The 26,915-nt window shown below is 34.9% G+C and overlaps 1 protein-coding gene across 4 annotated transcripts in view; it reads left to right on the top strand.

Annotated features, from left to right (window-relative positions):
- The window catches only part of DIAPH3 (diaphanous related formin 3), a 426,288-nt gene that overhangs the window by 69,476 nt on the left and 329,897 nt on the right, over positions 1 to 26,915 (top strand). For all 4 annotated transcript variants that reach the window (XM_027846174.1, XM_027846175.1, XM_027846172.1 and 1 more), the window contains one exon: positions 10,554 to 10,658. In XM_027846174.1, coding sequence (XP_027701975.1) covers positions 10,554 to 10,658 — 105 coding nt within the window. The remainder of the gene's footprint in view (positions 1 to 10,553; positions 10,659 to 26,915) is intronic.

Raw genomic sequence — 26,915 nt, 5'->3', positions numbered from 1 at the left:
TCTATCTATCTATCTATCTATCTATCTATCTATCTATCTATCTATCTTCCCTACAATTACCCTACTATTGAGAAAGGTTTCATAAGTTGCAAATATCATATTTCCATGTAGGAATGTAAACAGTTCAACTTTAATAAGTCCCGTATGATTTCTCTTTCCTGTTTACCTTTTCACGCTTCACTTGAGTCTTGTATTTGAAAGTCAAATTTTCTATTCAGCTCTGGTTTTTTCATCAAGAATACTTGAAAGTCCTCTATTTCATTGAATATCCATTTTTTTTCCCCCCGGAAGGATTATAGTCAGTTTTGCTGGGTGGGTGATTCTTGGTTTTAATCCTATCTCCTTTGCCCTCCGGAATATTATATTCCAAGCCCTGTGGTTCCTTATTGTAGTAACCACTAAATCTTGTGTTATCCTGATTGTATTTGCACAATACTTGAATTGTTTTTTCCTGACTGCTTGCAATATTTTTCTCTTGACCTGGGAACCCTGGAATTGGGCTGTAATATTCCTAGGAGTTTTCTTTTTGGGATCTCTTTCAGGAGGTGATCAGTAGATTCTTTCAATTTCTATGTTATCCTCTGGTTCTAGAATATCAGGACAATTTTCCTTGATAATTTTTCTTTCTTTCTTTCTTTCTTTCTTTCTTTCTTTCTTTCTTTCTTTCTTAGGCAGTTGGGGTTAAGTGACTTGCCCAGGTTCACATAGCTAGTAAGTGTCAAGTGTTTGGTCTGAGGTCGGATTTGAACTCAGGGCCTCCTGACTTCAGGGCTGGTGCTATATCCACTGCGTCATCTAGCTGCCCCAATAATTTCTGGAAAGATGATGTCTAGGCTCTTATTTTGATCATGACTTTCAGGTAGTCCAATAATTTTTAAGTTATCTCTACTGGATCTACTTTCCAGTTGTTTTTCCAATGAGATATTAGCTTCCATTTGCTTCATTCTAATTTTTAAGTAATGATTTTCTTTCTTTCTTTCTTTTTTTGGTGAGGCAATTGGGGTTAAGTGACTTGCCCAGGATCACACAACTGCTAAGTGTTAAGTGTCTGAGGCTAGATTTGAATTCAGGTCCTCCTGACTCCAGGGCTGGTACTCTAGCCACTGCGTCACCTAGCTATCCTGAGGAATGATTTTTGTTAGTGAGCTTTTGGATCTCCTTTTTCATTAGGCCAATTCTGCTTTTTAAGACATTCTTCCCTCATTGACTTTTTTGGACTTCTCTTGCCATTTGGGTTAGTTTATTTTTTAAGGTGTTATTTTCTTCAGTATTTTTTTGGGTCTCCTTTAGCAAGCTGTTGAATTGTTTTTCATGATTTTCTTGCATCACTCTCATTTCTTTTCCCAATTTTTCCTCTACTTCTCTTACTTGCTTTTCAAAATCCTTTTTGAGCTGTTCCATGGCCTGAGACCAATTCATGTTTTTCTTGGAGGCTTTGGATGTAGGAGCTTTGACTTGTCTTCTTCTGTTGTATGTTTTGATCTTCTTTGTCACCAAAGTAAGAATCTGTAGTCTAAATTTTTTTCTGCTGTTTGCTCATGTTCCCAGCCAATTACTTGACTTTTTCTTAACCCTGTTAAGGTAGGACTCTTTTTCCAGTGTGGAAGATGTACTGTCCCAAGCTTCAGGGGTTTTGTGCAACGGTTTTTAGCGAAAAAATAGAAAAAAAAAAAAACCCCTGTAAATTTCCAGTTCTTCACAGGTGGTATGATCAAAGGTGAGGTGTTTACTCCTTTCCTGGCCTGTGCTCTGGTCTATGAGTGACCACAAGCACTCTTTTGTGCCTTGAAACTGTGAGGAGGATTCCCTCTGCACTACCGCCACAAACTTCACCTGGCTAGCACTTGTCCTCGCCCCAGGACCACCAGTCAGAACTGTGACCCAGATCCAAGCATGGGCAAAGCAAAAGAACCCTGCCTTAATGCCATCAAAGAGATCCCTGCAACCGCCATCCTATCAGCTGCTTGATCTCCCCACTGTCTGTGGGCTGAGAGCTCCAGAAGCAGCCGCTGCTGCTGCTGTGACTGGTTCCTCAGGGCTCTGCTAGGGCCAGGACTAGACTGTGCTCCTTTCACTCAGGTCTCACAGACCTTTCCCACTGACTTTCTAAATTGTCTGTGGCATTTGTGGGTCGAGAAGTCTGGAGACCGCCCCAGCTGCCAGTGATTTCGTCTCATGGGTCCTGCTCTGCCTTTGCCAGCACAGTCCATGCTGAAATGTGCTTCTCTCTCAGCTTGACACAACAGACCTTTCCTGTCAACTATCCAGGTTGTCTTGGGCTGGAAATTTGTGTCTCTGAGTCTTTTTTGTGGGTTTTGCTGCTCTAGAATTTGTTTAGTCATTTTTTACAAGTATTTGGAGGAGTTTGGGGGAGAGCTCAAGCAAGTCACTACTTTTACTCTACCATCTTGGCTCTGCCCCAGCAATTATTTCTGAAGAAGGTTTGTATCAAAAATCTAGTTGACAGGGGAAAAGTTTATCTTCAGTGTGGTATCATTATTTTTTCATTTCTTTAAATTTTCTTTTTTCTTTTTTTTTTCCACAAAGTTACCAAACATCGATACACATGAATATTTTATATGCCAAGAACAGAAAAAAGTATTGTATATGAAGCAGAAGTTTTTTGATATAGTTTTTTTATGTGAATATTAATTTTATCATAAAAGTAACAAAATGGACAGTTGGGATAGCAGATCCAGTGCTGGTGTTGAAATAGGGAAAATCTGGTTCAAGTCCTTCTGTGATACCTACTGGGTCTGTCATGATGCTGGACAAATCAGTTAATCTTTTAGTACTCCTGAAAACTCTCTAAGACTGTAAGTTGAAAATTAGGTACTTACCTATATTAGTAAGGAGAGATATTTCACCAAAAGTTCTCTCTATGGATGAAAGCATGGCTCCAAATCACAAAACTTGTTACAAAGTTAAAAAAAATCATCATTATTAGTGATTTGGAGCATTTTTTCATCTGGTTATTGATAACTTGTTTTCCTTCTTTTGAAAACTCTCTGTTCCTCTCATTTGACCATTTGTCTATTGGAGAAAACCTTCCTTGGAATAAGCCTCACATAAATGTAGGTTTTATGGCATATTATAAACCCTATATCTATAAGTAATTAAGCTTTGTGAGTGATTTCTTTTTTTTTAATTTATTTTTAGTTTTCAACAAATACTTCCATAAGCTTTTGATTTTTAAATTTTCTCCCCCTCTCTCACCACCTCCCTCCCTAAGACAGTATTCAATCTGATATAGGCTCTACATATACATTCCTATTAAACATATTTTCACATTAGTCATGTTGTAAAGAAGAATTAGAACCAATAAGAGGAGCCATAAGAAAGAAGAAACAAAAACAAAACATAAAAAGAAAAAAGAGCAAATAGTACTCTTTGATCTGCATTCAATTTCCATAGTTCTTTCTCTAAGTGTGGATAGCATTTTCCATCATGAGACTTTTGGAGATGACTTAGCCCTTCTCAGCAATGCAAGGATCTAAGTCTATCAAAGTTAGTCTTTGCACAACATGGCTATTATTGTGTACAACCTTCTCCTGGTTCTGCTCACTTAACTCAGCATCAGGCCATACAAGTCTCTCCAGGTTTTTCTGAATTCCGCTTGCTCATCATTTTGTATAGCACAACAGTATTCCATTACATTCATATACCAGTGAGTGATTCTTATTTAAATTTTGTACCTCCCTTTGTCTAACACTGGACTTAGGAAGCAGTAGGTGATTAATAAGTATTTTTTTGGGGGGGGAGGAAGTGAGAGAGAAACAAAAGAATTAAAGTGCAGATGGGGGTAGAGGTCCTGTTTTAATAGTGTTCCGTTGATCTTGTAGTTTTCTAAAAACCACCTCCCCCCATTCAAAAAAGATCACTGTTGAGCAATGCCTTCTCTATATTACACTTGTAAAAATTTTTTAAAAATTAAATTTAACCTAAAATTTATTTTCATGTTTGATAAAAATGCCAAATTGATGTGTTAGTCAGGTACATATTTACCTAAAGCAGCTAGGTGGCACAATGGATAGAGCACTGGGTTTGGAATCAGGAAAACATGAGTTCAAATCTAGTCACAGATACTCACTAGATGTCCAGGCAAGTCATTTATCCTCTGTCTGCCACAATTTCGTCAACTATAAAATGGGGGATAATAACAGCACCCACCTCCCAGGATTGTTGTGAGGTGAGATAGCATTTATTATATTTTTTATAATATTTTATGAGATAACATTTGGTACAGTGCTTTGCACATAGTAGTCATTTAAAAAGTGCTTCTTTCCTTCTTTCCTTATAGATCTTTTCACATTTCATGAGTACCAAGACAACACTCATGTTCAATACTCAAGACAACACTCATTTGTCATCTCTCATTCTTATAACAAGAATGAGAGTTTCACGATATTACAGGTTTCCATATGGATCAATATGATGTAATGGCACAGGATGGTTCAGGACCATGAATGACTGTAGGACATATCTAGGCATGATAATGTGGGGAGAGATAGCAAATAAAAGAGAATTTTATTTTGCATGCTACAACTCTAGATAACAAGGAACAGAGGTGCCGGAGGTGGATATTGAGCCATAATAAAGGAGAAAGAATGATAAGTCTGCTACTTTGCAGAATTTGAACTCAAGATTTACTGACTTTAAGCCCTTTCATCTATCTAGTTATGCCGCTTAGTTGCAGGGCCTCTGGTATTTCTCTCTTTGTATTGTATGTGAGGTGATATATAGAACAAATTATTGTGAACAGTACTTATTTTCCAGGATTTTGCCTATTAGCATGGCTGAAGATCTTTGTGAATATAACTCTTTGTCCAGAAATAAGGGAATTAATTCTTCGTGGTGCTTAGATTCTTTTAGCTTTTGTTTCATTTTTTATTTTTTGGGGGGGAGGCGGTAAAAAAAAATGAAACTTTTTTTTTCCTTTTGCTATTTCAGTTATTCTCAGTCTGATTTGGATTTTTCTTTATGTATTAGGAATTTTCAGTCTTTCCCATGTTCTGTTCATATTATATTATATTGCAAGATTATTTCTCATGAATGTTATATACTTTACTCTGAATATTAAATGTGATTCTTTTTGGAGGTAGAGCTATATTTATTCCTAATGTGTTGAATTTTTAAAAAAAATCTGTCTCTAGTAAAGTTTTCTCAGTTTTTGAAATCTACATCCCTGGGGCCAATGAGATTGTGAAGCAGCATAGTAATCTAATTTTTTGCATAGTTTTTAATTAAAAAGTAATTAACTAAAGGAAAATTACTTCTCCATGTTGGAACTCTCAATTTCCCAATGTAAAACCATGCCAAAGTATAATGCTGAAAAGTTATTGTATGAATAAGTTTAATCAAAATGTTCATATATGAAATATTAATTTAACTTTAATAGAACCCTGTTAATATCCTCTTCAGAGTGTCCTAAATCAAATTTTGGACCAAATATCTAAGTGAGTAGGCAGCCAAGATTGATTTTTTTCATTTAAGGAATACTGTAGATTTCTGTATGTGATATTTATTTGTGCTATTAGATAGTTAATTCCTTGAAGATAGTGATTGTGTTCTGTGTGAGCTGTATCCAGTGTAGTCCCCAGGCATATTACCTTTGACGTAATAGGTGACCAAAATTTTTCTGTTCCTGGTGCACCAACTCTTTTACCACCAAGTTCTCTACTTTTCAATTTGGTATCTCTCCTTATCTGTCTGTTTAAATTCCTCCTAAGTCACCAGGGACCTTGGAATGAATCTGGAATTTGGAATCAGAGGACATCCTTCAAATTACAGCTCTGCTACACAGTTTGTGGGCAAATCATTCAAAATCTTGGAGCCTCTATTTCCATACTTATAAAATGAGGAAATCTGAGATTTAGGGGTCTCTTCAAGCTCTTAGTTTGTGATTCTGTCATCTCCTCTTATTTAAATTCTGAGCTCTCTTTTTTCAATTTTCATTCTCCTTGACTACTAATTTGACACAACAGGATTTGATGCTATTGACTTCTGCCTCATTGTAGGTATTTTTTTTCTCCTTACACTTCAAAGAGAGCACACTCTTCTTATTTTCCTCTCACCTCTCTATCCTTTGTCTCTTTCTTTTTCCTGACTCCTTAAAAGTGGGTGTTTTAAAGATGTTCCTTTTCTGTTTTTTCAGTATTTTTTTTTAACCTTTTTGCTCTGACTTCCATGACTTTAGTTTACTTCTATAAAGATGACTTTTAGCTCTTTCTTTCTAATTTCCTGTAGAACATGTATACATATGTATATCCCCTGGATACCTCAAATTCAACATAAGGTTATCAATTTAAATAATGTAGGATCGATCAATTTAAATAATGTAGGATCGACCAATTTGCCATCATCAGTTTAGAACTAGAAGGGAGCTTCAAGATTTTACCTCAAAAATGAACTTATCTCTTCTACCAATTTAGTCTTCTTTTTGCTTTCAGCATTTTCCGTTTTTTTAATCTTTACTGTCTATTGTTCCTATGTTCAAAATTATGTTTTCTTTAATGTTACCTTTTTTGCTCTCACGTCCAAATTTTTTAGCAAATCTTCATTTCACTTCTTTAACATGTCTTGCATCTATTTGCTCTTCTCTACTCCCACTGTTGTCACCCTAATACAGGTTTGTACTAATCTCTTAACCAGTTTTTCCCACTTCTATGATTTCTTTTTTGCCAAACATTAATTATACTGCCTCCACTGTTCCTTACATGGATCTGGTAGTGATGCCCTTTTCCTGCTTGTAAGTCTTCAGTTATTCTCTATTGCTGGTCAGTTAGGTTCATTTTCATAGCCTTAGTTTTTGAGGTTCTTTAAAATCTGCTGCCACCCTAAATTTCTAGTCTAAGTTCATATTTTTTCTTTTAATGCACTTGAGGCTATAACCAAAGTGTCCTTCTTCTGTTAGGTGTTGTATATATTTCCATGCTTGTGTTCACATTGTTCCTAATACTGGCAATTGTCAGCTCTCTCTTTCCTTTACCTTTTTGATTTATCCATCCTTCAATGCCCAAGGTAAATTCTACCTCATTCTTCCCGCCTATCTTACTCTCCATTCCGTAATGACCTTTGCCCTTTTGGACTACCACACTGTCATAATATTTTTTAGAAAAATTATAGTACATCCTAGGCCTTAGTGCTAGATGTTTCTACAGATCTCATATAGTTAGGAGTTATAATTATGCTTCTGCAGCAGCAAATAGTAATTTCCTAGCTGGTAAAATATAATTAATTTAATTTAATTTTTTTTTTTTTTTGTGCTAACCATACTGACCACCTCCTCGCTTGACTCTTCTTCAAGAAAATATATAACTATGTGTATTATATAATCTACTGCCCTTGGGCCTATCATCTTTTTTTTTTTTCTTTTTACTACAGAGCCATGTTTCCCAACTTACCTTTCATCATTTTCCCCCTATATATTGAAGTCATTGAGTATTAAAGTATATATTGATTTAATTTGGGGGGTCTTACTGAGTTCCTTGTAAAACAACTATACCTCCTCATCCCCAGAAATATTGGCTGATGTATAAGGTGCAATTGTTTTCTTGGTCATCTTTTTTCAAACACTTAATATGGACCCTGTAATAAGATGACTAAGCACTTCATGAATTGATGTTTCTTGTTGCTATTGTGTGGTGCAAAAGACCACCTACCCAAATTTGAATCAGTCTTGACAAGAATTTGCAAAAAGGAGAGCTGCTTTATTGGCTTTCTCGAGAAAGGACACCCCTGTGTCGCCCAAAATGGCATCAGCCAGAGAGTGCAAGAGTGCTTTGTTCAAAATAGATTTATATAGATCCTAGTGCAATAGGCCACCCTAACCCCCTTCCCATTGGCCCATTGGCTGAGCCTCAGGGGCACAATCTATTCGCGTAAATCTTCCCCAGCAAGGAAGGGAACAAAGGAGTACAGAAATCACAGTATGTTCCCCTTTTCAGGGCCCCATGGTTTAGACAGTCTTCTACACAAGGTCATATAGCTAGAGGATGACATAAACAGGATGTACTATAGTTCAGGAATTTCTGCTTACACAACTAAAAAAGGTGGGGGGTCATGTCCTGAGGGGTCTTCACTGGTGCTGGTATGCATGTACCACTCACTATGAAATGAATGACAAAATACTTTGTCAACTTGTGGTATAGTGGAAAGAACACTGGCTTTGGAGATGGAGGGCCTGGATTCAAATTCTAACTCTGACACCAACCACCTTTTTTTGAGATCCTGAGTAAGCCATAACATTCTTGGACCAATTAAAATTTACTTTAAAAAACGAAAGCAATGGTAAAACCTGCCAGCCATTTACTCTTTGTTGGTATTACCTTTGAGAGCCAGTGGTCTCACCCTCATGCCAGGAGAAGACAAGAAAGTTGGATTTTGTAGAGGGTCTAAATTAAAAACAAAAGGAGCAACAACAAAAACCTAACCAAACTGATAAAAACCTAGCAACAACCCATGGAAAAATTGATAAAAGCATCATAAAAAAACTTGTGCTGTTACCAAAAGATCATTTGAGTAATTGGGTAATTGAATAAATCATTTAATTGGGTTATTGGGATTGGGTAAATCATTTAATCTCTTTGTGCTACAAAATGAGAGATTTGAACTTGATTGCCATTAAGAGGCCTCTTTTAATATTAAAATATTTTGGTATTTTTCCTACCTTTTAGGTGTTTCTTTCCTTGTGCTTTTTCCTTCCTCACTTCTATATTTTATAAATAGAAAATTTGTTTGACAAGTTGCAAATGTGTTTTTTAATATGGACATCCATTTCTTTTACCTTCTTTTGTTTTTATATAAACTTAGTCATTTAACCTTTACTTCCAGAAGAACTAATATTGTTTTCTGAAATTAGTATATGGTTGATTTTCTGAGATTAAGTCACAACTCGGGAAGGTAATTTGTTAATATTTGTATGCCATTATTAAAAATTGTTTTATTTTTGGGAGATTGTCATTATTGCCAACTGAAGAGGACATTTGTGTGAGATGGATTATTCTCTACTTTTGATTATTTCTGATTATTATATACCTTTCTTCTGTCACTTCTTAAATATCACATCATTTTGTGCCTTAATTCAGGACAAATCTTGCTGTGTTAGTACTAGGTTTCAATGATCTAGGAAAGACTTCTATTTGTAATAACTAGAGATAATTCTTTTTTTTTTTCCTGGTGCCTTACAGAGAAGGTAATAATCTTTATTTTAAACATAACTCGTGTTGACATATTGTTTTGATTTATACTCCAACATCCATGAATTATTTCTAATGTTTTGCTCTTTTTAATTGTAACTTGAAATTTGCTGTAACCTTAGAGAATTCTTCTTTCCAAGTGAAAGTAGCATGCTTGTGATAGCAATTAGATATGTAGGAATGTCTGGGATCTATAGAAAGGCAAAATGAAGAGATTTTTGACTTGGGCCTGTTTCAAGGGCTTGGCTGCCAAAGATTGAAAAGCTAATGCCATAAACAAGAATGTCTAGCGAATATAGTGCCTATGTAGAATTTAGAAGACATCTTACCTACTGAGCTGAGGATGCCATTTAGAGTACTTGTCATGATGGATTGGTTTCTAAGTAGATGTAGACTTCTGTATACTTAAATGTTTTCATTATAGATCATATATGAACTAGGACCAAGACTTGAAATATTAACGCAGTTGAGCCAATACTCTTCTTTTACCTTTCTATTCTTGTACCATCAGTTTTTCCTTTGTTACTAGTGAGGTTGTCTGTGCCAACTTATCTTCTGTAAATATTTTGATGATGATTCTAGTTGAAATATATTCAATGGTCTTCAAGTGAACACTTATACAATGCCATGTTCACAGCAGTAGACACCCTGTTTATGACTATTTTGTTTTAAAATGGTGAATCTCTTATGAGAGTGATATAGCGGAAAGATCATTGACTCTGAGGTGAGTGGACCTGGGTTCAAAACCAACTTTGAGCAAGTAACCTTTCTGGACCTCAGTTCCCTCATTTGTAAAACGAAGGGTTTGGATCATATAGCATCTGAGGTGTACCATCCAGCTCAAGAGTAATGATTGTAATTCGTATGTTACATTTTGTAGTACTAGAATACAAATAAAATATTACAGGATGTGATTGAAAATAGTAACTCATTTAGTAGTAAATTTTTGTTAGTGGCAGTGAAGCATTTGTGGAATATACTAATTTACTTCCAAATATTTTAAGTGGTTATAAGTTTTAAAACTGATCATAAAGATATACTGTGAAAGACAGCAATTCAGTGACAATATCTAGCCTTGAGATTACTGCAGTTAATTTTCCTTAATTGCCATTAAATGATAAGGTATAAGAGAATTTTTTTCAGTTAAATATGCTGCAGAAAAATGGATCCAGAATACTATGGAACCCTTTTCCCTTACCCTACTACTCCTTGTCTAAATACCAGATAGTAGCCTGCAAATCATTTCAAACCAATTAATGCTGTTTTTAGTCACAAATTATTGATTTTAGCACAAAATTTATGTAGAATTGTTCCTACATAGATTATAAAATAAAGCTTTTTAATTGTATTTTACAGGAAGATATGAATTTAAATGAAGATAAAAAGGCACCATTGCGGGAAAAGGACTTTAGTATCAAAAAAGAAATGGTGATGCAATACATGAATACTGCTTCTAAGGTGGTGAGTAAGACTATAGAATTGAGTGATGATCTTTATGTTTGAGCACAGATGAAAAAAAGAGAACAGATTTTTACCTTCAAATAGTGCTGTAGTTTGTGAGCACCCCTAATCTTAGGTGTTTTGTGAAAATACAATTAACAGTACAAAAATGGTAGTTAGATAAATACAATTTCAACATTGTTTGGATTAATAGCAGAATCTATTTAATTCTTACCTGAGATAAGTTATTTTTCTAAGCACATCTAAGAGATTTAGCATTATGTTCCTATCTCTCCTAAGAAGTCTTCCATTGTTAACATATTTGAAATAGTGCTGTACACATCTTTTAGCTCTATTTAGGCAAAAGTGCAGTAATTTTCAAAAAAATAGGATATCAATAATAAAATGAAAATATTTATTAATATTAATACTCATAATATAAAATAATAATGTTTCACTACCTACTTAACTGAGTACTTATAAAGAAAGGGCTTTGTAAAGCCTCAGGTACGATATAAATATGAGCTGTTGCTGTTATTATTAGCCACAACAATAATAGAAAAACCTTAGTCAATGAACATTTGACTTAACTTGCCAAGTGTAAAGAGATCTCAGTCAAAAGCAACAGTGAATACAAATGTCTTTGTAAATTCTTACAGTGAAACATAGTGTATGATTACAAATGGTATTGTCTCATAAAGCAGAGAGAAGCAGTGCAGGGAAAAAACGATTTCAAGAAGGCTTGGCAAGATATGGAACTCAGGAGTATCCCAAGTTCATTTGATGAATATGGAAGGAACATGCAATATGGAAAGATTACCATTAAAGACATTGGTACCATATATTTGAACATTTAACATCACGGTTCTAGATTTGCTTATGGGGAGATGGAAATGTATTATAAAGGGCATCTGTGCTGGAGAAGACAGAATTATTTATAAGAGTCTTGAGGGTCAATATACAAAATATTTGAAGGAGGGAAAGATACTGAAGATGGTAAAAAAAAAATCTTTTATACCAAAAAAGGTGATTAGGAAGAATCAGCAACTATGAACCTAGATTCCTGCCCTCCCATTTATAAAAAATCTTCACGTGAGTCATCTATACATACATTAAGGGCATCTTTGTTGAAAATACTGGTAGGGAATAAGCAGGACTTTACAACTGATATTCAGCAATGGACCACTTCTTCACTATTTAGTAGCTGACAAAAAGATGTAAAGAATATAAGATCCCATTGTCTTTATTGCTGATTATGAAAAAGGATTTAATTTGATAGAGCAAAATGCCACTTTAAATTCCAAAATAGTGTTTCTCTTTCATACATCAATGTCACGGAAAATTCTTAGAAGACATAATAACAGAGATATTACTATTCAATGACTCCCTAGAGGTCAGGCAGAAGCACAACATGATGCTAGGGCACCCTACTTTTGTCTCTCTCTTGCCTGACCTCTAGCCTCTTGCGGAAGAAAAGTGCCATTATATCATAAGAGTATCTCCCTCAGCAACACTTGAAGTGAAGAGAGAGGGCACCAGTCTATCTAGTTTCTAGCCTGGTCTCCTGCCTTGGAGAAGGAGAGTATCACTTTTCCTTCTTCCAAGTTTTTGCTTCCCTAGCTTTGAAAGAAATCCATCTTGAGGTCATAGTCTATTGACATTGAAAATGTCTCTAAAATTTTTTTTCTTATTGATTAACAAAGTCCCCATTGATCATCCCCATCTCAGTGATTCTGAATCTCTGTAGATCATCATTCAAACTCCATTGTCTGATTCCTTATCTCTATTATCTTTGACATCACCTACCCTCCCTCACCTCTAATGTCTCACACCAAAGCTGTTCACCCCTTCAACTATGCCCTCTGGGATTCCTGCTCCATAGGCAATAGGCTTGCTTTTCATCTTAAATCTTTTCTTTTCCAACTCCCTCCATCTTTTGGCTATTACTGAAACCTGACCTCTCTGACTACCGTTTCCATTACTGGCTGTTCATTCCTTCCCTTCAACTCCTGCCCTTATACTTGAACATAGGTACTGATACTCCCTCAAATACCCTGGTCTCCTAGTTTCTCAACTCACTTATTCTCATGAACTACTCCCACCACCCTGCCTCAGACATACACAAAAATGTTCATACTCTTGATCTTGCCATCATACCAGATGCGTCACCTTCATGTTTGTGCGTAGAAATTGCTTCTAGAGTGACCCTGGGAACAGGAACACCCCCAAACCACTGTACACCATCCTTCTCTGATTCCCGAATCTAACACTTGTAGAGATGTAGCCTGGCAACTTTCTCTGTAGGTGCAATAGTTCCCCATATCTTCAGCAGCTACAACTTCTGAAGACTTAGTAAATAAAGTTCTCAACGCCAAACTCTTTAATACTATCAAATGATTCTACATTAGAAACTGATTTGATTTTATTAATGGAAATGACATTAAAGAAAGTGAATTACTATGTGTTTTGCTGCTGCACTTTAAACATTATGAGACCTTTCCATTTAAGTTGCAGCTGAAACCTCCTATAGATGCAATCAAATGAAAAATAATAGAATGTGAACTACTTGAGAATAGGGACTGTCTCACTTTTGTATTTGTAAAGAGTAGGTCATAGGAGTTGAGGATACTGAGAAATTAGAAAATTAGGGAGTTTTAGTGAGTGTAGATATGAATATTGAAGTCTGGTAGTATTAGGACGGGAGGAAGGGAGGAGAGGAAGACAGTGAACTAGGTGTTGAATTCCTTGAGAAAAGAGGGAGATTGACCTGGGGACTGGTATACCATAGCCACTATAATCAGAACAGGGTGGAAAATTTTTCATAATGTAAACTTTAATGGAGGAGAGTTTACTGAATAATGGGAGTAAATGGGAAGAGTCTTAAAATGGCAATGAAGGTATAATAGTATTCCAGCTCTCCCTCCAGGTTAGCATGGCTGGAGTGTGGATCAGTAAATACTAATATTTTTATTTTGTTATTTATAGGAGGGACCTTTTCTCTATGTACTTAGTCTGTCCCACTTGCTTTTCCCATTTTTTGTTTTCTTCAGTGCCATTTCTATTATTTCAAGGTTCTTTGAGACCTTGATGCTAATGTCTAAATATGATAGATCTTATGAACCCTTTGAAAATTTTAGCTGTAAAAGCAGCTGACTAGAGTGTTAGACTTGAAATCAGAAAGATCTTAATTTGAATCTTGTCTGTCAGCCTCACTTTACTCATTTTAAAAATGGAGATAGTAATAGCGCCTAACTCACAGGGTTTTGGGGATCATGTGTAAAGTGCTTTGTAAACCTGAAACAAATTTTTTCCATTCTCACCTATACCTACCTTTTTATGAATGTCACAGAAGGTCAGAATATATGTTCATTGAATTCAATTCTCTGCAACTAATATTGGCAGAAAAATTGCAATTATTTTCATGGGGGACTTTTTGCAAATGCTTTTTATCAGAATGGCAATACAAGGTGACCAAATAGCCTATTAAATCATGTTTCTTCTTGACTTTGGACATGCAATAAAATCAACTCTGCTAACTCTTTTATTTGCCTTTTTAAGGAAAGACCTGTGAGCTTTCCTTCTATTTAGCTACGACTCACTTTAGTATAATGAAAATATAGGAATTGATGAAATTCAGTTCTTTCAGTAGCATCCATTCTTTTGCTCTGAGGTCAAATAATATAATAAAAATTAGAAGAAGAGAAAGGATATAACTAAAATCTGTAGAATAGAAAAGGAATGAAGGTAGTATCATATTGTAGATTTACTCTGTTATACTACATATTTGCCTCACTTATACACAATCTATGTGCCAAGTCCTTTTCAGAAGCTGACATGGTTTTGAGGCATATGCATATATCTATCATGTCACCAAAGAATCTTGTCTCACCAGTGATTCACTTAGCCAGACCTTTGCTACCCTTTAATTTACTGTTTTCCCTGTGGTTTCAGGAAAGCTGGTGGCTCAGGAGCGGAAAGGGTAGAATGGATGGGCCTCAGGCAGTTAAAATAACAAGTGAGAAATATGGTATAAATCTGTCACCTACACTACTTCCTCAAAAATACAGGTACCAAATAAAGTAAAAGAAACAAATATAAAAAGATTGAGGGTAGGAACTTTAAATAAGTTGGTGAAATAAAAGATTGTAGGTTAATCACACTAATCTATCAGAGTGGGAGACAAGCAGTCTTTAATTACACTAAAGGAACAATAACAAACAACACAAAGGGATAAGAAAACTCTTGACAGGAAGATCATTTCAAATAAACTGGCCAAGAAACTTATGTATAAAAAAAGGAAAACATAGGTAAACATAAGAGACAAGGAACCAATATAATGAACAAATACTAAGGATGCAAAGAAATTCCTGGGACATGGTAAAATAGTAGAGTAAGTTCTATTGAATTCCCAAAATAATGAACCGATTGAATCTAAGAATGGTTGAAAGGTTAAAGATGGAAATAAGGGTAGAAATTGGAGGTCTTAAATAGACAAATGACAAGATTAGAAAATTTAGATTAAACAACGAATTGTCTGAAACAATGAAACAATTGTGCCTGGAAAAAAAAGTCACAGGTAAGGATATCAGAAATATAGAAGTGGAAAGAAAATTAATTGAATTAAATTAAAAGACAAAAAGGAGAAACCCACAAAACCTGTAAAAGGCAAGGTATTTTATCTTGAAGATAGAATGCAGTGATATTAACTTAAGAATTTTATATTCCAGCAGAACACAATCAATAAGAGTTTTGATATCTTACTTCAGGTAATCATTTGAGAAAATTGTCTTGAAATATTGGAAATACAGGGGATAAGGCAGATCAGTAGAGTCCCTAGGACATTGCCAGAGAGGAAACCTCAAGTTTGAATAACCTAGAAACGTCTTGATCCAACTAGATTTTCTATCTCAACAGCAAATATTTTGTGAAAATGGAGAAAGACTTACTCATCAGAATGCTCTTTAGTTATGAGAACTCAAAGGAGAGATTTGTATTCCTCCAAAAGCAAAGGAATCTTGTCAGCATGCCTAAAATAATATGTCTAAAATTGAACATAAGTTAATTTTTTTTTAAGCATTTGAGGCAAAAGCAAAAGACTGAGACATTTCTTCAAAAGAAGTTAAAAGTGAGCAAGGCACTTTTACAGGTAAACTCATCAAACAAAAGAAACAAGCAAGGTAAACAGTGCAGTTAGCCAGAAAATTAAGAAATGAAACCATGCTTTTCATACTTAATTTAAAAAAAAGTTCATTTGTGAACCTAGGAATATCATCAACAAACTGAAAGGGTGATGAAGAGTAGTGAAAGGAAAGAAAGGTATAGAAATGAGGTCATATTTTATGGACTATAATCTGAGTTCTGTCACTAATGAATCAGTAGATGGTGGAGAGTGAAAACACAGAAAAAGGTGTGTGTGTGTGTGTGTGTGTGTGTGTGTGTGTAGGGAGTGGGGTGGGTGTTGATCTTTTGTATCTAATTAAAAAAAATCAAGTCCTTAATTTCTTGTTTTTCTTTTAGATTTGCCTAACTCTGAAAGGGACATATATTAAGTTTTAGTATTCATTTTCAGTGATGCTGCCTTTTGAGCATAATGTAATTTTCCTTTTTATTTCTTTTAATCAAGTGTAATTTTACTGTTTTGTGTAAGATTGTGATTGCTGTCCCTGCTTTTTGTTCTCCGATACATAATAGATTTTGTACCAGCCCGTCATTTTAACCATGTGAATCTATTTAAACTGTGTTTCTTGTAAGCAATATTGTTGAATTCTGTATTTTTATTAATTCTGTTGTGCTCCTTTTTTTGGGTGAATTAATCCCATTTATGTTCCGGAATTATAATTTCCTTCCATTCTGCCCAGTTATGCTTTTATTTCACTCTCTCCTCCTTCCTTTATAATGAAAAATATAGTGATCTATATTTGATATCATCTGTTTCTAATTGATTATTCTGTTTTCTTCACTTTTCACATTATCCAATCACAGAATCTTACCTTTTCTTTCCTTTTATTCTCTTCTTCATGTTCTACCTTCTAAAGATAAAGTTTGCTTTGACTAATGGCTCCATAAAACTACTTTCCTTCTTTTTTCCTCCTTTCTCTTCTAACTCTTCTTACAGTGTTGTTTCATGTATTTTTTTTTTAAATGATTGAGGTTTTCAGGTAGTATGGTGAGTCTTAGATTTTTTCTCCCTCATTCATTTTCTACATTACTTGTTTTTGATAGGAAATATCTTTTATTAAAACGTCTTTTTCAGTCTTTTGATTGTATTCTAATATTTTTAATTATCTCAAGAGTAATTGATCTCTTTTGTGTAATCTGATATTCAAGGACTCTGTTACTTAGGCAACTTTTCCCATTTTCCTTTACTAAGCTGTTATTTGTTCTTCCAGTTCTTTATACTAGGACACTTGTTTCCTTTCTTAATTTTTTTTTCCTCTAGAGCTCTCATCTCTTATGATGATTCAAAAGCCTTTGTTTTCATTTCTTCAGGAACTTTAGTATAGCTTGTGACACACTGGTGAATTTCTTTGAACCTTTGCTTATTTATGATGTGGAATTACTCTCTTCTTGAGGGTTTGTTCCTTGAATGTCCCTGGCTCCATAATATTTCCTTATCATTGGTCTTTTCTTCTGTTTACTCATTTTTCTAGCCTTCCTTCCTGTATTTCACTTTGTGTCAAAATCAGGCTCTGTGTACTTATGAAAGGAATAATGAGGCCTTCCTTGGTACTGATTTGTTATTGTTTGATGTCTTCACTATTCTTTAAGAATATCAGAAGTGCTTGGTCACTGTTTGCACTAATGGTGATCTAGGTGGGTCTCTCTGTATTCTGGCTTTCTATAGTAGGTAGTTTGATGCCAAATGTGCCCGGGTCATTGTTCTTTCCCTTCCTAGAAAGAGGTATATGAGTCTTAGTTTGGATTGTGACAAAGCATCTTAGTTTGAATTGTGACAAAGCTACAGGCTTCAGGAGTTGAATAAATTTCTGGGCTGGGCTTTTATGTCCCATAAACCTGGCATACAGTTCCATGGGCAGGCATTTTTGTCTGGATCCTTTTCCTAATGGTCCCAGACTTTTGGCTCTTTGTGCTGATGTGGCCTGCCATAGTGCTCTTGCTATAGTTTCTTCTTGGGTTTTAAAATAATTTTTTGGTTTGGTGTTTTGTTTTTTTTTAATTCTTGATGGAATAGTTATGAAAGAGCTGGACTTTTCTTCCTTTCACTCAGCCGTCATGAAAAGATTTCTCTATTTTTTCTAATATTTCTTGAGTTCATGATATTGTGTCTGTCTCTTTTTAAATACTGCAGGTATTGTTAATTTTTACTTCCTGTTGGCAGTTACACTAGAATTTTTCTCATCTTCCATCTACAAAATCCTTCTTATTGCCTGATAGAAGAGTCTCTTCAAATTCCAGCTTTTCCTGAGAAGCCTTCCTTGACCTGGAGGGTGGGTTGATGACTTGTATGTTCTTGTGAATTAGTCTAACCAAATAACATTCTGTGAAATCATTTGAATTTTAAAGGCAAAAAAGTCAGAAAGCAAAACCAACATTATTTAAAATTTTTTCTTATTAGTTTAAGATCCTTTTTTTTTTCTTGAATCATTTCAATTGTGTCTGACTCTTCGTGACCCTGTTTTGAGGTTAGGTAGAAACATTTCAGCTCTTTTATTGTCTAATTTTAAATGTTTTATAAATAAATATTAAAATATTTTATAAATAGTATTTTAAATCTCTTTTTTTTTTTGGACACTACCTATTTGAATCTCATCAAGTCACTTAGGCTCTTTTTAACATGGGCAACTCTCTAGAATTTATCTATTAAGTTACAATCCCATGATATTTGCATTGTTGAACCACTTTCCCCAATGAGTTTCTTAGGTTGGCTGAAATCATAGCTTCTTCACAGGTAGACTCCTATATTTATTTGGGTCATCAGAATTATTATGGTTTGTAAAATTATGGTTTGTAAAACATTTTACTTATATCCTTCCATTTGATTGTCAATAATTCTTTGAGTTAGATACTGCTGATTGTATTGTCTTTATTATAGTCTTCAAAGTGAGATTCAAAGAGGTTAAGGGATTTTTTAAAGATGGAAGAGAAATTAGAGAATACCATTTATAAGACCTTCTTATGTAAGGGGAAAGAGTGAGATGCAGAGAAGTCATGTGACTTCCCAAAACATCTGGCAGGCATTACTAATGGATGTATTCTGATTCCCGGTACTAGTTCAGTGCTGCTTTTACTACTGTATCCTATCTTCCTTCCCCCTCAATTATAAAGAAAAAAAGTTTATTTAACTTTATAATTAGCATGCTGTGAAAAGGATAATATGTGAATAGAATGAAATTTTGTTATATAATATTCTTAACTGATATCTGGAGTGTTTGCTTGCTTAATTCAGTCTAAACTTTCACCAAAACATCCTAATGTTCTATGACTTGAAAATAAATTTAAATAAAATACTAGTGCTTCCCTGCTGGTTTTGATCTCTTAATTTCTACAATCTGTTTATGTATGGATGCCATCATTACACTCTTCTGTCAGCAAGATATGTGAAGTAAATCATGTCCTTTCTTCTTTTAACAGTTAGTAAAGTCTGACTCTACTTTCTCTTATCACTCTATCCTCTGAAAACTGTCTCATCTGCTTGTGTGTGTCTATAAATTAATGTGTGTGTTAAATCTATCACAGCATGAAATCACTTGAAGCCTTATGAAGACTAACTTAAAGAATTTAAATTGATTGCAGATGTTGGTACAATTAAGGAGGCCTGATGAGCACAGAATTTAGTTTACGTGATTAGAATATAAAATTTATTTTTCTTAAATTGTAGCGAAATATTCCATGTAAATGCAGTTCATGGATGTTTGATATATTTATAACTTAAAAATTGTTTAGAAAAATGGAATGTGCCATGTGATCTCTTATGAAGTTATCTGTAACACTCTGAATTTTAAGATATTTTGTCCATCTTATGCCTGTAGTAGAGTTTCAGTGTAAAGCAATTGAAATAGGATTTGAATGATTATTTCCTTAATTTGCTTTCTAGATAAGTTTTCTACTTTTGTGGAAAATAATAATTTGTATTATTATTTTCCTAAAATTAAAATTGCTTGGAAAAATATTTCGTGCTGGAGCAATATAAAAGCACAAAATAGTAAATCACTTGTCAAAACCATAGACTTTTTATGGATCAGATAAGAAGCATTTATTGAATACCTCCTATCTTCCAGGCATTATACTCGGTGTCAGGGATACAAAGACAAAAGTAAAACCATCCTTGACCTTCATAAGAGATCACATGGCACATGACCTGCAGGAGGTCATTCTTACAGTCTAAAGTGAAAGACAACATATACATTTAAAAGTATATGTTGCTTGGATAAAAAATGAATACAAGTTAGTTTTGAGAGGGAGAACAGTTCCTAGTGTCTGGGCAGGGGTGAGTGGGTGGAGGAGGACTTCACGCAGAAGATTGCTCTTGAAAGAAATTAGAGATTTCAAGATTCCAAGAGAGTGCAAAAGCTTAGTAAGGGAAAATGGAGCAGAATGTGTGAAGAACAGCAAATGGGCCGTTACACCTGGACTTTGAAATATGTGGAAGGGATTGCTTTCTATACAGAGGTTAAAAGGGCATTAAATACTAAATAGAGCATTAAAGCATTGAAGAGCATGAAATACCAAATAGAGGACTTTCTATTTGATCCTTAAGGTTGGAGGCAGTCACTGGAGTAATAGGAAATGAAATGGAGTGGAGGGTGGGAGTGATGTGGTCAGACTCTTTCCTATGCTTTGGTATTGTTTAGTTGTTTTTCAGTCATGTCTGACACTTTGTGATCCCATTTGGGGTTTTCTTGTCAAAGATACTGGAGTGGTTTGCCATTTCCTTCTTCAGCTCATTTTACAGACGAGGAACTGAGGTAAACAAGGTTAAGTGACTTGCCCACGATCACACAATAAGTATCTGAGGCCAGATTTGAACTCAAAAGGATGAATTTTTCTGACTCCAGGTCCAGAATTCTGTTCACTGAGCCACCTAGCTGTCTCTTCCCATGCTTTAGGAAAATCATTTTGGCAGCCATGTCACGGATGGATTAGAGTAGGTAGATATTTGAGTCAGGGAGAACAAATAGGAGGCCATAATAATAGTCTAGGGGAGAGATGATGAGGGCCTTAACTAGGGCAGTCTTATGGAAATAGGAAGAAGACATATGTGAGGAAATGTGAGAGATGTAAAGGAAATAGAAAGCACAAAATTTGGCAACTGTTTAGATATGTGGGGTGAGAGTGATGAATTGTGGCCTATGCTGAGGTTATGAACTTAGGTGACTGGAAGTATAATAGGGTGATGCCCCTCAGTGATTAACAGAATGTTCAGTAGTCTGGTGTGTTTGAGGGAAAGTTAAAGAATTCTTTTTTGAATATGATGAATTTGGCATGCCTTTAGGATATTTGAAATGTCTAACAACAGTAGGTGATTCAAGACTGGAGTCCAGCAGAGAATAGAGCTTGATATGTTGATTTGGGTTTTATATGGCTAGAAATGATAGGTGAACCCATGAGAGCTGACCAAGTTATCAATGAGAGTATTGAGAAAAGAGAAGGCTCAGGGCAGACAGAGGCTTGGGGTGCACTCAGAGTCAGTGGGTATGACACAGAAAATGGAATTGCAGAGGAGACTGGAAAGCAGCAGTTAGACAGAAGCCAAGAGAGACGAGAGCATCCGGGAAGAAAAGGTGATCCACAGGGACAAATGCTGCTGAGTGGTCAAGAAGATGATTCTGAAAAGGCCTTTAGATTGGTAATCATGGAGAGAGCCAGACTACAGAGGGACTACGCTGCATGGTAGGAGTAGGGTGGGTAGAACTCTGTCTCCTACTATCAGTGGTCTTGAGTATAAAGCATTGAAGAAGAAAGAGTTTTCTGCTTTTTGTTCTTGGAGTCATTTTACCTGTTGGGCTGTAAATTAGGAGACAATGTATGAAATCTGTAACAATTTCATAACAAGAATAAGTAGATTGCATGGTGTGTTCATTTTCAGTTTACTTCAAATTGATTCACGGACATTTAAGTAATTAAATCCATCAATTTCTGCAACACATAAAATGTTATAGGCATTAAGACTACCATATGCTCTCTCAATAACTGAAATAGTAATACTATTTCTTTTAGTATGATGATCATAAGATACATTATTTAAAATATAGCTCAGTGCTTAAGAATCTATAATTTTGCTAGTAATAATAATAAAGTGTTTTAAGGTTTTCACTTTATAAATATCTGATTTTATGCTCACAACAACCCTGGGTGCTATTATTATCTCCATTTTACAGACGAGGAACCAAGACAAAGGAGGTTAAATAACTTGCCAAGGGTCACTTAAGCATTAGTTGTCTCAGGCATGTTTTGACCTCAGGTTTTGACTTCAGCTCCAGCACTGTTTTCACTGTGCCACCTAGTTAACTTGCTGGCACTTCCATTTAAACAAATCCTAAACCCTTTAAAATTATGAGATGGTCTTCAAACATTGTTGGGTTCCCCCCCACCCCCCCCAAAAAATCTGTCATCCTATAGCCAACCTTATGATGAGCCTTTCTAAATCAGATAGGCTCCTCCTTAGGATGTTACATCATTTAATGGTGAGTAGTTTGTGAGGAAGGTAATAAACTATGTCTGGAAAGTAAAAATTATTTTTTATATATACTAGAAGTTTGCATTGTTTTGAGGTGATGGAAATGATAACATAGTATAGTGAAAAGAAGTATGACTCAGGTAATATTCAAGATGGTGGCCTTCTAGTTTTTTCAGGGCTGTCACATGGAAGAGAAGTTATATTAAATTTAGTTCACCAAACGTTTATTGAGGATTTGCTAGAGAAGATCTTCTGGCAAGCGATTGGCCAGGGCTCTTTCTGGTTTCCCTAGTACTTTGGGCATTTCAGTGGTTAGGTTATAACTTCTGGGGGTTACAGTAGAGGGGATTCTTTGTTTCAAGTGGGTTAGACCATGTGGCCTCTGATGTCCTTTTCAACTCTGAGATTCTTTGTGAATAAAAATCTTATAACACCTACAAATAGGACTTTGATAAAGCAAAATATAGAAAATATATAGTTGGTTTATGTATATGGGAAAAATCCTGTTGATGGTATAGATTACAGCTCTTACATTTTGAGATGAATCTATTGATTTCTCCCAGCTACTGGTACCTTCTCTCCAAATTACCTTGTATAGATTTTTTATATGCTTATAGACATTCATGTTTCTCTCTTTGAATGTCAGCTTCTTGAGGGCATGGACCTTTTAATTATTTTGTCTTTATATCTCTAGTGCCTAGCACAGAGCCTGGTGTGTAGTAGATACTTAATAAATACTTATTGAGTATCACATTTCTATGTAAAACAACACTGCAGAAGCCTTAAAGACTTTGTAGTATTTTGTATTTTGGGCTTATTCGTGTACTACTGAATAGAGTTGGAGAAAAATCACAAAACTGTGCACATATAAACTTATATTACATAATCTCTATTGGGCCCTCATTGCAGCAAGGCAATCCTTTTACATCTCCCTAATTGATTCAGTACCCTAGTGGTGTCAAACTTGCATTGAAATGTGGCTCAATAAACCATATAAAAGGATTTCCATCAGGCTCAGTATTGACTTGGGAAACTTAATATTAACCCTATCTTTTATTGTATTTTTATTTTGTTAACTGTTTCTCAATTATACTTTAATTGGTTTGGGTTGCACTTAAGACTATTGGAAGTGTTGTGTTTGACATCACTATACAACTCCATTTACCACAGTGACTATTTGAAAACTTTTCATCCCTAATTGGCTTGCAGCACTAACATTGTAATGAGTTTTTGTTGTTTTGAATTCAGAGTTCAATTTGGCCACAAATGCAGCATTGTGGACTGATAAAATTGCTTAGAATTATGGAAAACAAATAATCTAGTGAAAGGATAGGTCAGATAATGTAATTTTAGAAAGCTGATGTTTGGCTCTTTTGTGAACTTTTGAAATTTTGTTGCACACTTTTTCCCTCCAGTGGAGTGCCCTCCCCAATTCTTTTTTTAAGTATAGTTTTTTAGTATAATCAATAAAGTCAAGGAGATAATAAACCAATCACTGTCTATATCAGGCAATTATTTTGTGACTTTTCATATGTGACAAATAGATTTTTATCCTTTGTCATATTGTTAAATAACCCAGATGACTCAGGAGGAGAGAGTGAGGCTGGTGACTTTCCATAGCCCTGCCTCACTTAAATCCAATTCACTTGCAAGTCATGACATTACCTTCCTGATGTCATGATCCTCTTTGAGAATGAAGAACAAGCAACAGCAACAACTAAGGATTGGTAACATAGGGAAACATTTTATATTTAGTAGTTTTTTTGTAAACCTTTGTCTCTTCCCTCCTCCCTTGAATTTAAAGTATAATTAGATGGCCAGTATGAAATAAAAAATATATAATCAAGCAAATAATATGCTCCAAATAGTGGAATCCTTTAGGGAAATATGTATGCATTTTTACACAAGTTAAGAAAACTGTTAATGAGAATCACTTCCTTACCCTGTGTGTAATATTCAAAATACTGTATTATAAATTATATGTATTTTGAAACTTCTCAATTGAATAAAAATATGAGAATTAACTATAAATGTTGCTTTGGAACTTTTTCTCTAAATCAAAATCTTAACAGGAATAAAAACTGCTGAAATTTTACTTAGCCTTTTGTCCTTTAACCTCTGGAAATCATATGTCCTCATTTGAACCTATTGGTCTTCTTTAGCTGTAGTAAGATCTGTTACCTAGGCTGATTCCTTGGCATTCCAGGTGGAACAAAAGAATTAAAAATTCTTACTGTTTATTCCCTCTTATTTGAAATATCCTGACTTCTCTGTAATTTCCTGGGATTTTGATCATCAGGCCAAAACCTATTACTTATATCATTTTTTAACCAGTCACTCAGTCAACAAATATGTTTAAAGTACTTACTATGTACCATGCAAAGCGCTGAGAAAACAGGGAATAAAAAAAAAAAACCCAACACATACACACAACATTGTTCCTTTCTGAAGGAGCTCACATTCTAATGGGGAAACAATATATCAATAACTGAGCATACACAATCAAGACAATATAAATGGAATGCAATTTCAGAGGGGAGGAACAAGGATGGGAGGAAGGCACTCCTGCGGATAGTGGGATTTGAGCTGAGTCTTGAAGGAAGCCAGTGAAGCTAAGAAGTAGATTGAGGATAAAAAAACTATCCAGATATAGGAGATAGCCATTGTAAAGTAGGGAGTTAAGAGTGTCTTGTGTGAGGAACCTTAAAGAGACCAGGGCCATTGGATTGCGTAGAATGGAGCATAGTGAAAGTATAAGAAAATTTCACAGGCAGGAAGGATCCCATTCTGAAACGCTTTAAATACCAAATAGAGGGCTCTATATTAGATCTTTTAGGTAAGAGGAACCACCGGAATTTATTAACCAGAAGGGGTGCATGGTTAGACATGAGCTTTAGGAAAATTCCTTTGGCAGTTTATGGAGCATGGATTGTAGTGGGGAGAGATTTAAGGTTTGGAGACTAGTTAGAAGGCTATTACAATTCTCAAGGAGAGAGGTAGTAAGTGCTTCTTCCTAGTAAGGTGGTAGGTGTGTAAATGTATAGAAGAGAACATAGGTGAGAGCTGTTGTAAAAGGAGAAACAAAAGGTTTGATAATGGATTGGATATCTGGGATGAGTGAGAGGGATGTTCAATGTCCAGGATGACATTGAGGTGGCAAGCTTGGGTGATTGGGAGGATGGTGATGTCTCTGATAGTAATAGGGATTTGAGGAGAGGGACTGGATTTTAAGGTAAACAATATGTTGTTATGGAACATGTTGAGCTTAAAATGCCTGGGGTACATCCAGGTTAAGATGTATAAAAGGCAACTGATAATGCATGAAGACCTGAATTCTTGACATGTTCAAAACTGAATTTGTTATCTTCTTCCCCAACCCCTTTTCTCTTCCTGACTTCCATATTACTACAAAGTTTGCAATCTAGGTGTCATTCTCAACTTCTCTCTCTCTCTCTCTCTCTCTCTCTCATTCCATAGTTAAGACTTGTTGATTTTACCTTTGTAACATCTCTCACATACTCTGCTCTTCTAACACTGCCACTGCCCTGGTGCAGGCCATCATCAAATTGTGCTTGGACTATAACTATAACTACTCCATTCCATCCTCTACTTAGCTGTCACAGTGATCTTCCTAAAGTCAGGTCAAAACACCAGTGACTCCTTAAATGCCCTATAAAGGTACATAAAGCCCTATTTTTTTAATCTTCTTACTTAACAAGTGTGTTTTTCTTTTGATTACTTACTTAAAATATATGACTGCCATTTTAGATATATTCTCTTTTTGAGTTATATTTAGTGTAGTCTGTACCCGAGTTAATTAACCATATTGACAATATCTTCTGTTATTTTTTGAACTATAATAATTATTAAGTTGTTTTTTTACAGTACAGTAGGTCCTACATATTAGGTGCCGTTAAGAAATGTTTTCTGATTCACTTGACAATAATAATTGCTATTTTTATACACAGTCATGTGCCTGTGAAGGAATTAAATGTTCATATGACTAAAGTAATTTTCAGCCTATTACCCTGTTTTGGTGTAAGATTTGCTTTAATATGACCATGTAAATATGATTTTGATACTAATTTTATTTAAGTGATATGCTTTATTGGTTCCCTTTCATGCCAAAATTGAATTTTTATTTTTCTTTACTTTAACCATTTCATTGACCCTTATGAATTTCTTTCTTTAGTCTTTTAATACTTATACTTTCACCACCTAAAACATTACAAAAAAATTGCTAAGTAATATATTAGGTATGGATGTCCTCAAACACTTACTGGTTTATGACACTTAATGAGTCACTTAAACTCTGTCTGCCTCAATTTCCTCAATTGTAAAAAGGATATAATAATAGTATCTATCTCACAGGGTTGTTGTGAAGATTAAATGAGATAATATTTGTAAAGTGCTTAGCACAGTGCCTGGCACATAGTAGTTACTTATTAAATGTTTGTTCCTTTCCTTTTTCTCTTTCCCTAGACCACTTATCTTTTCTGCATTGAACTAACATTTTACTATTAGTGGTAGTATATTTGGTTGCTTTCCCTTGTATATATTTTAATACTGTAGGGTTTTTTCTTTTTTTTTTATTTCATTTCTCACTTTTCATGATTTCTAGGAATAAATTTGCTAACATG

Source organism: Vombatus ursinus, unplaced genomic scaffold (genome assembly GCF_900497805.2).
Source record: "Vombatus ursinus unplaced genomic scaffold, bare-nosed wombat genome assembly UNPS02015089.1, whole genome shotgun sequence".
In the NCBI taxonomy this organism is placed as follows: Eukaryota; Metazoa; Chordata; class Mammalia; order Diprotodontia; family Vombatidae; genus Vombatus; species Vombatus ursinus.
This window is presented reverse-complemented; position numbering and strand designations above follow the sequence as displayed.